The sequence below is a fragment of the Coregonus lavaretus genome, assembly GCF_964263955.1.
Source record: "Coregonus lavaretus genome assembly, chromosome: 28".
Taxonomy (NCBI): Eukaryota; Metazoa; Chordata; class Actinopteri; order Salmoniformes; family Salmonidae; genus Coregonus; species Coregonus lavaretus.
Genome location: NC_140015.1, coordinates 26,186,927 through 26,197,581, shown reverse-complemented (window position 1 = coordinate 26,197,581; position 10,655 = coordinate 26,186,927). Strand labels below are relative to the sequence as shown.

The window sequence follows — 10,655 nt, the reverse complement described above, 5'->3', positions numbered from 1 at the left end:
CGGGACAAGTCTCTGAATGTCCTTGAGTGGACCAGCCAGAGCCCGGACTTGAACCAGATCGAACATCTCTGGAGAGACCTGAAAATAACTGTGCTGCGACGCTCCCCATCCAACCTGACAGAGCTTGAGAGGATCTGCAGAGAAGAATGGGAGAAACTCCCCAAATACAGGTGTGCCAAGCTTGACACGTCATACCCAAGAAGACTCAAGGCTGTAATCACTGCCAAAGGTGCTACAACAAAGTACTGAGTAAATGGTCTGAATACTTATGTAAATGTGATATATTTGTTGTTGTTTTTTTTTTGTTTTTTTTAATGTATAAAAACATGTTTTTGCTTTGTCATTATGGGGTATTGTGTGTAGATTGATTAGGAAAATAAGGCTGCACAACTACTAATGGGAAGGAGGCTGAAGACAAAGATCCGAAGTCAAAGAGATTGTTAAAGCCAGGACTCTATCAGCAGATCAGGAGCAGGATCACAAGCAAACACTACTTTGACCAAGGCACTTTCGGTCATGAAGGAAGGAGAACGAGTCAGGATCAGACAAGAGAACAAATGGAAACCATCAATTTTACTTGGAAAACATGACCAGCCAAGGTCATACATAGTACAAACACAAAATGAGATAATCTACAGAAGGAACCGGAGACACCTGTTAAAAACACTTGAAGCAACACACTCAGAAACCATAATGGACTTACCTTATCCAGTGGAAAGAGAACCTGAAACAAGTATCAGCCTGGAAGAAAACTACTCACCTGTGTGTTCTCCAGCACCAACAACACCAAAACAAACAGTGGAAAGCAACAATGTAATGTGAATTCAACTCGTTATGGAAGACATATCAGAATGCCAAAATGCTACCAGTACTGAAAAGACTATACTGAAAAGACCCCCAAAAATATCATAAGAAATCTGTCAGTGTTTATAGTTTAAACAGAGACTGTTGAGAAAAATAAATAAAAAATAAAATAGAAGAAACAAATTAAACATTGACAAGACATTGATAATAACAATGTGATGACAATTGAGATGTCTATGTTATGTTATTAAGAAAAAAAAGCAAAGTTTATTGTTTGCATATTGTTGAAAACATTGTTTTGAGAAAAAATTGTCTAACGAAAGGGAGATGTCAATCATTTACATGTACTTACCTGGAGTGCCCGAGGGTGGCACTGTTACTAATTCCTACATGTGATCATCTGTACTTTGCACTTGACCCATGACATCAGATAAACATGGTTATTTTACCCGCATTCCAGCCACAAGAAAGGAAAGGTCAGTTATTTCCATTTCGACCTAAACAACATTAGAAACTGATAGTAGTATCCAACTCCCACTTAGGGAAGTGTTTTTGTTCCATAATGTCCATCTAGTCATCATCTGTGTAGGTGTTGCTTTGGCCTTGGAGTACACTGACCTGGTTAGTGATGACAAAGACCAAGATTGACACCTTAACCCTGTTGTGTTGTCCTGAAACTTTCCCCAGGTCGGCCACAAGTAACCAAAGTGAAACCATAAGAGGTGCACAGCACAGCCTGGCAGGCAACTGAGACTGGGAGATTTTAGAGATGCAAACATCTGAAACCTGTCATCTTATTAATGTGTTGATGAGTGGGGTTTTGAATATGTTGACTTGACCTGTATTTTACTACAGTACTTTTGAGCAGAAAGAAAAATAATGTGAAATGCGCACTGACACGTCAGAAAAGTGAATGGACTTGTAAACATTGAACAGTGCCATAACACTATCAAAATCTATTGGTTCGATTTGGTTTATAGTAGTAGCTGACAAATCATATTGTAAAAACTATGTAGGGGAAGGATGTGAATGACTCATTTTCATTTGATTAAAAGGTCAATGTTTATCACGCCCTCACTTTCTCATTGGTTGTGAGTGGTGTTCCTCTTTCTCTATGAGAGTAGTGTGAATAGTAGGAGGGCCATTCCCCTACGTGAAGAGTTATCTAGTCTCTTTGTTTTCCTTCAGTCACTCAGGGGGAAAGTACCAGCCCGACCTGCCTCCTGTCCTGGACAGCTGCAGAGGAACACAGAGCCAAACACAGACATAAAGACGTCCTCGGAAACAGACGCAACACACACACAGCAGTGTTCTCAGGTTTCACAGCAGAGGAAGCCAAGAGGACAAACACACAGCGGCTCCATCTCTCGGTCTTCCTGCATTCCCTCTGCTGCATCTCAGGGGACTGAGGTTGCTCTGCCCCGAGCCTCTCTCTCCCCCACGGCCGGACGTTGCAGACTGATGATGTCGCAGCAGTCGATGGACCGCTGTGAGGTTTCAGAGAACTGCCACCATCATGGCCCCGGGGCCCAGGGGAGCCAGCGGCGCCTGGTCAGTGGACTCCTTCTCTGGGTCTGTCTCCTCACCGTCAGCCACGTGGTCTCCATCTCCCTGCTCATCATCACCAGGCCACACGTACCAGTAAGACTGCTAACCTGCATAGACACACACACACACACTTACACATACTCACTCTCTGGTGTTAACTATTTAATGCTGTTGCTAGTCAGTGAGGTTATCACCTATGCATTTATTGACAGTTGTAAATTAGCTGAGAGTTGACAGTGAGAAGTTTGTCATGTGCAGTTATACTAGATTTTTTATTGACAAAGAGCCCCTGACCATCACGACTTAGGGAGGGACATAGTTAGTGAAATCAAGTTGAATTAAATCTGAGATATGTACTGTAGCTCACTGTGTAAATATAAGATGAGATCATGAAGTTGGATCAATGTGTGTAAATAGAGCGGTGTATTGTAGCTGTGGTAACACCTGCCTGTTGCACCTGTTGAGTACAAGTCTCTGAAGTGGTTTCAGTAGCATCACAGCTGGTGGGGGAAACGCATCACTATGTGTGGTTTAGTACTGGTGACATCAGAACCCTGTTCTCCAATATGAAAGGGCTGGGTGTGTGCTACTGAATTATCACTGTGTGTATCTCATTAACACTGTTTCATATAGCCTAGAGTAGCACTGAATACAAATGTTTTGCTCAGACAAAATGTTGTTACTTACAACATAGTTACTGATTGGAAATATCATGACGATTGTCATCTCTCCCTCCCCCAGCCTCTGTCAGAAATAGTTTCAGCTCCAAAACCCACAGCAGACTCATCTCCGGTAAGCTAACCACAAGATGGGTTTAAACATGTTTCCAACCTCAAAACAAGTTTTAACAAGTCGTAACATGTCGTAACATGTCCCATGCAAACATTTTGTTCATTTTTGCCTCCTCCAAGACAGAGAGTAGTCATAACATAATCATGATATTCTTGGCCTGCCAATGATGACAGGATATACAATAGATCAGGGTTTCCCAAACTCGGTCCTGGGGCCTCCCAGGGGTGCACATTTGGCTTTTGCCGTAGCACTACATTACTGTAGTGCTGTAGTGCTGTAGTGCTGTAGTGCTAGGGCAAAAACCAAAAACATGCACCCCTGGGAGGCCCCAGGACCGAGTTGGCAAACCCTGCATTAGATCATTTTGAATAGAATCCTAACACTTGAATGCATCTTGGAAGGGACCTGAGCCTAGGCTAGGTCATACCTCGTCAGTCCTGCTTTCTCTGTCTGACTCATCATCCTCCAGGCTCTCAGACAGTACAGGACTCAACCACCAGCCTCACCGCACTGCAGGGAAGGGTGACATGTCATAACATCATAGCCTCATGCAGGGAAATGCCACTGTGCCACTTGTCTTCTCGACTTTCTCTTTTTTCATGATTTTTCTTCTCTGAAATTTCAATCTCTGTTTTACGATCATGAACGTGTGGCATACCCCATTAGTAAGTGTTAATTGCGGCAACTAGTTCAAATTCATTCCTAAATGTGGTAGTCATGCAACATCTAGCCCAAATTTAGACACCTATATTAATTAAATCACCCAACCCGTTGCTGTACATGTTTTAGCAGCATGTGTCCGGTGTTGGATGGTGTCCGTAATCATTTCTGATGGAAACTTTGTTGTTTGCGTCACTGAGCAGTGCCCAAGAAAGTATTACAGTGAGGGAAAAAAAGTATTTGATCCCCTGCTGATTTTGTACGTTTGCCCACTGACAAAGACATGATCAGTCTATAATTTTAATGGTAGGTTTATTTGAACAGTGAGAGACAGAATAACAACAACAAAATCCAGAAAAAAGCATGTCAAACATTTTATAAATTGATTTTGCATTTTAATGAGGGAAATACGTATTTGACCCCTCTGAAAAACATGACTAATACTTGGTGGCAAAACCCTTGTTGGCAATCACAGAGGTCAGACGTTTCTTGTAGTTGGCCACCAGGTTTGCACACATCTCAGGAGGGATTTTGTCCCACTCCTTTTTGCAGATCTTCTCCAAGTCATTAAGGTTTCGAGGCTGACGTTTGGCAACTCGAACCTTCAGCTCCCTCCACAGATGTTCTATGGGATTAAGGTCTGGAGACTGGCTAGGCCACTCCAGGACCTTAATATACTTCTTCTTGAGCCACTCCTTTGTTGACTTGGCCGTGTGTTTTGGGTCATTGTCATGCTGGAATACCCATCCACGACCCATTTTCAATGCCCTGGCTGAGGGAAGGAGGTTCTCACCCAAGATTTGACGGTACATGGCCCCGTCCATCATCCCTTTGATGCGGTGAAGTTGTCCTGTCCCCTTAGCAGAAAAACACCACCAAAGCATAATGTTTCCACCTCCATGTTTGACGGTGGGGATGGTGTTCTTGGGGTCCTAGGCAGCATTCCTCCTCCTCCAAACACGGCGAGTTGAGTTGATGCCAAAGAGCTCGATTTTGGTCTCATCTGACCACAAAACTTTCACCCAGTTCTCCTCTGAATCATTCAGATGTTCATTGGCAAACTTCAGACGGGCCTGTATATGTGCTTTCTTGAGCAGGGTGACCTTGCGGGCGCTGCAGGATTTCAGTCCTTCACAGCGTAGTGTGTTACCAATTGTTTTCTTGGTGACTATGGTCCCAGCTGCCTTGAGATCATTGACAAGATCCTCCCGTGTAGTTCTGGGCTGATTCCTCACTGTTCTCTTGATCATTGCAACTCCACAAGGTTAGAACTTGCATGGAGCCCCAGGCTGAGGGAGAATGACAGGACTTTTGTGTTTCTTCCATTTGCGAATAATCGCACCAACTGTTGTCACCTTCTCACCAAGCTGCTTGGCGATGGTCTTGTAGCCCATTCCAGCCTTGTGTAGGTCTGCAATCTTGTCCTTGACATCATTGGAGAGCACTTTGGTCTTGGCCATGGTGGAGAGTTTGGAATCTGATTGATTGATTGCTTCTGTGGACAGGTGTTATTTTATACAGATAACAAACTGAGATTAGGAGCACTCCCTTTAAGAGTGTGCTCCTAATCTCAGCTTGTTACCTGTATAAAAGACACCTGGGAGCCAGAAATCTTTCTGATTGAGAGGGGGTCAAATACTTATTTCCCTCATTAAAATGCAAATCAATTAATAACATTTTTGACAAGCGTTTTTCTGGATTTTTTTGTTGTTATTCTGTCTCTCACTGTTCAAATAAACCTACCATTAAAATTATAGACTGATCATTTCTTTGTCAGTGGGCAAACGTACAAAATCAGCAGGGGATCAAATACTTTTTTCCCTCACTGTAAATCCAATCGTTTGATGCAAATTTCCTAGCGACAATAGTCATTGCAGTGCTTCTGCCGTGAAGTCTTGGAGCCCAACAACTTCGCCTGCAGATATAATGATGTCCAGCTTCTTGGACTTCTTAGACACTTGTGCTGTACAATTAATCACTGTGGATATAAATGCCACAAAATCCACTTTCTTCACAATGAGTGGATCCAGATCTCAACTCAATTGACTTAAAACACTAGCAACTGGTTGCAATGCATACACCGCCATATCTTCAACACTGTTGCTTCTTTCTCCTTCGACTTTCTTCACCGCCTCCACATAAGAGATCTGCTGCACAGCCCTGATCCTTGACACCTCGACCTCCTTCACCCTAACCTTGTGGTCCTCTGTAGCTCAATTAGTAGAGCATGGCGCTTGTAACGCCAGGGTAGTGGGTTCGATCCCCGGGACCACCCATACGTAAAAATGTATGCACACATGACTGTAAGTCGCTTTGGATAAAAGCGTCTGCTAAATGGCATATTATTATAACAGGGCACTCAAGGAAGTCGGGAGAATGATCCCCACCACAGTTACATTTTCCATTGACAGATTCTTCAATAATATACTTCTCCCGTCTGCAAACATTTGACACGTGACCATATCCTTTACAATTCCCACACTAATGCTTTGGACACAAATGCTCTCATCACATACCTCACATACTGTATCCAAGCTTCACATATTCAAGTAGAGTTTCCTCAAACAACAATCATTTCGATAGGCTTTTCTCCTTCCTTCCATTTACCCTACGGGTCAGGCGACGTGCACTGACCACTCCTGGGATTTTCTGACTAAGGTACTCGTCATATCCAGTACCAGTCAAAAGTTTGGACACACCTACTCATTCAAGGGTTTTTCTTTATTTTTTACTATTTTCCACAAATATATTTTAGATTTTAGATTCTTCAAAGTAGCCACCTTTGCCTTGATGACAGCTTTGCACACTCTTGGCATTCTCTCAACCAGCTTCACCTGGAATGCTTTTCCAACAGTCTTGAAGGAGTTCCCACATATGCTGAGCACTTCTTGGCTGCTTTTCCTTCACTCTGCGGTCCATCTCATCCCAAACCATCTCAATTGGGTTGAGGTCGGGTGATTGTGGAGGCCAGGTCATCTGATGCAACACTCCATCACTCTCCTTCTTGGTCAAATAGCCCTAACACAGCCTGGAGGTGTGTTGGATCATTGTCCTATTGAAAAAAACAAATGATAGTCCCACTACGCGCAAACCAGATGGGATGGCATATCGCTGCAGAATGCTGTGGTAGCCATGCTGGTTAAGTATGCCTTGAATTCTAAATAAATCACAGACAGTGTCACCAGCAAAGCACCCCCACACCATCACACCTCCTCCTTCATGCTTCACGGTGGGAACCACACGTGCAGAGAATATCCGTTCACCTACTCTGCGACTCACAAAGACACAGCGGTTGGAATCAAAAATCTCACATTTGAACTCATCAGACCAAAGGACATATTTCCACCAGTCTAATGTCAATCGCTCGTGTTTCTTGGCCCAAGCAAGTCTCTTATTCCTATTGTTGTCCTTTAGTAGTGGTTTCTTTGCAGCAATCGACCATGAAGGCCTGATTCACACAGTCTCCTCTGAACAGTTGATGTTGAGATGTGTCTGTTACTTGAACTCTGTGAAGCATTTATTTGGGCTGCAATTTCAGAGGCTGGTAACTCTAATGAACTTATCCTCTGCAGCAGAGGTAACTCTGGGTCTTCCTTTCCTGTGGCAGTCCTCATGAGAGCCAGGTTCATCATAGCGTTTGATGGTTTTTGCAACTGCACTTGAAGAAACTTTCAAAGTTCTTGAAATGTTCTGTATTGACTGACCTTCATGTCTTAAAGTAATGATGGACTGTCGCTTCTCTTTGCTTATTTGAGCTGTTCTTGCCATAATATGGACTTTTACCAAATAGGGCTATATTCTATATACCAACCCTACCTTGTCACAACACAACTGATTGGCTCAAACACATTAAGAAGGAAAGAAATTCCACAAATTAACTTTTAACAGGGCACACCTGTTAATTGAAATGCATTCCAGGTGACTACCTCATGGAGCTGGTTGAGAGAATGTCAAGAGTGTGCAAAGCTGTCATCAAGGCAAAGGGTGGCTACTTTGAAGAATCTCAAATATAAAATATATTTTGATTTGTTTAACACTTTTTTGGTTACTACATGATTCCATATGTGTTATTTCATAGTTTTGATATCTTCACTATTATTCTACAATGTAGAAAATAGTAAAATAAAGAAAAACCCTTGAATGAGTAGGTGTGTCCAAACTTTTGACTGGTACTGTATATCCAACGAGACTCCAGCTATAACTCCTTTGTCAGGCGCCCTGCACCGAAGATCAATACATGTTACTTCAGACGTGGCACGCTTCTTCTGTTCTTCATCAACACAATTAACCAAAACAAGGCCGCTTCTAGTCACCTTGATTGAATCCACCTTTCCCACTGCTTTCTTCACAGTCCTCGATATACAAATGGATTTCCCAAATGAATCTCCTTGTCCAAAAAACACAGTCTAATAAGAAATGCATTATGGGACCAATCCTTGTCTTCTGCTACAACTTTTGCTAATTTTGTTCCATTCTTTGATTTCACTATTTTCCATTCATTATCACACACTTCACTTGCTGCACTTTCAGATTCAAGCACAGTCGCCATTTCCTCCACTCAGGCCATTTACCATTGAATCATTTTTTGTCAGTTTCAGTCTCCCATAGACACCAATGCAATGGTATCTGGTCTGGTCTGGTCTGGTCTACTTAGTTCATTGACTTTCATTGCTCCATGCACAACCCCAGCAAGTTGGGTGTTTCACTTCCTTTTCCGTCTCTGCAGCTACTGAGGGGTGCTTTTATACCTTCCTGCCTGTGCTTCCCTAAATAGGGTTCCCTGGGAAACATCGACAACAGCTGTAGTTTGTACCCTGTCACAGATAAACAGGATAGTTTGAAGATCATACTTTGTTCCAGGGTTGGGGTCAATTCTATTTCAATTCCAGTCAATTTAGGAAGTACACTGAAATTCCAATTCCAGTTCCAATTATCTTCAATGCTTTTCAAGGAGAAAAATCACTTTCTGAATTGACTGGAATTTAAATGGAATTGACCACAACCCTGCTTTGTTCTATTGTTAGGATTTGAGTCGTGTTGCTGGGATGCCCACCATTACTTCAGTGAGTAGAAAGATTAGTGACTAATTATGAATTCTGTCTGTCTCCACAGAGCATTCTCCTGGAGTCACCAAGAGTGCCATGGCAAATGCTCACCTTTGACGGTGAAAGTTCTTTGAACGTTCAGTCTCATTGAGTTTTTAAATGTAGTCACAATTAATTTATATTCCAACTCTTGCCACATTACTAATGCCAGTTTTCAACTTATCATCCACAGTCGATGGGGTCTCAGGGGCGAAAAGTGTGATCAAGTGGAAGACGCAGTCCAAGGCGAAGAATGTTGCCTCCCTAAATGGCGGATCCCTGACCATCAGCCAGGATGGTTGTTACTTCCTGTACCTTCAGGTGACTCTGGAGACACTCAAGCCCCAGGAGGTGTCTGGACAGTACATAGTGAGAGTGAACAAGACCAACGGAGTCCTGCTGGAGGGAAGGATAACCAACACCTCCCTCAGCACAGGGTTCCTGGGCAAGGTTGTGGATCTAGCAGCCTCTGACATCCTCACAGTCACCGTCTCCCCTCATGCCAGGATCAACACCACCCACACCGCCACATACCTGGGCATCATAGGGTCAAGATGATATCTGTAGATTCAATTGGATATAGACCCTCCCGTCTTCATAGACACATGCTGGGGGCTAGATATTTAAGTCATTTGTTAGGGGTTGATTGAATAGATCCTGGGGATCTGGGGTCAACTGGGGTCAATACATCATCCCACCACCTGTCAGAGAGATGTAGTGGGGAAGACCATGTGGGAGACACTGTCACAAGGGATGGATATATTTGACTGAAACTGATTCAGTCGGACTCCCTGCTCATCAAATAAGATTATTCCACTCCTTTATACTCTACCTAGCCTTCCAACTGGTTTTGAGCTGCAGAATTCTACTGATGTGTCTTGTAATGTTGGAAAAATATGTTTAAAACTATTGGCCATAATGGGTTATGGGTTGTATTGTTACTTTAGCATTTTGCTCTCTTGGATGAAGTAACGTTTTGTTTATCCCTCAAGATTATCGATTATTATATTTTTTTTAAAGCTATGAATGAGGGGATTGTCTTATCAAGTCATGTGCACAGGGTTGTTGAGAGAATGCACAGTATCAACATATCTTTAATGTTTAATATTTGCATATTGCTTTGTATTTAAAATATTAGTATTTTTTACCTATTTATGCCTTATTACAATATTATCTTATTATTTTCTTCTTATTTATTTTCTATTTCTATTTTGAAGGACATTTTGAGTATGTAGTAAGATGAGATGTAGAGATAACCAATGAATATATGTCACTAACCAGGTTTCCATTCAACCTTTTTTATGCTAGTAAAGTACGTCAGATAAAACATTTAATGGCAAGCCTGATGGAAACAGAAAATGTTTCGGTAAACGTTCCAAATCTAGACAAAACAAAATACGCTAGACAAGGTGATATATTTTTGTGTTATGCGAGAAAATGGCGCCTTTATGCGCATATATTGATGTAATAACCATCATATCGAAGTAAACTTGGAGTCACGCAACGATACATTGTGTGGTCCTCCCACTACGACTCGGGAAAGCATGCAGTTTATTAGTCTACAGATAAAATAAATTATGATGAACTTCACAGGGTGGTGAATGTGCAAGGTATCGAGGGTTTTATTCTGGTGATGATGATCGATTCTTGGCTGCCTTTTGACAAATACAAATAATATCGCTCTTATCCAATAATCTCATAATGTAGGTAGCCTACCGCACTCTATCTGCGAGCTGTTGGCTAGAGCGCATGTGCCAAGACCAGAGC

General features: G+C 42.4%; 1 protein-coding gene across 1 annotated transcript; it reads left to right on the top strand.

The window, feature by feature from the left end:
• The first annotated feature begins 2,052 nt into the window (after positions 1-2,052).
• LOC311103773 (uncharacterized protein) lies at positions 2,053-9,669 on the top strand. Its single transcript, XM_084145424.1, has 4 exons — positions 2,053-2,445; positions 3,094-3,144; positions 8,917-8,968; positions 9,082-9,669. The coding sequence occupies exons 1-4, from the start codon at positions 2,266-2,268 to the stop codon at positions 9,444-9,446; spliced, it is 648 nt and encodes a 215-aa protein (XP_084001550.1). The 5' UTR covers positions 2,053-2,265; the 3' UTR covers positions 9,447-9,669.
• The last annotated feature ends 986 nt before the right edge of the window (positions 9,670-10,655 follow it).

Bases quoted from the DNA above. Each gene is read 5' to 3' on its own strand.
- LOC311103773 (XM_084145424.1), top strand. From the start codon at position 2,266: ATGATGTCGCAGCAGTCGATGGACCGCTGTGAGGTTTCAGAGAACTGC. The intron at 2,446-3,093 runs GTAAGACTGCTA...TCCCTCCCCCAG, and splicing joins TCACCAGGCCACACGTACCA to CCTCTGTCAGAAATAGTTTC. The intron at 3,145-8,916 runs GTAAGCTAACCA...CTGTCTCCACAG, and splicing joins CCACAGCAGACTCATCTCCG to AGCATTCTCCTGGAGTCACC.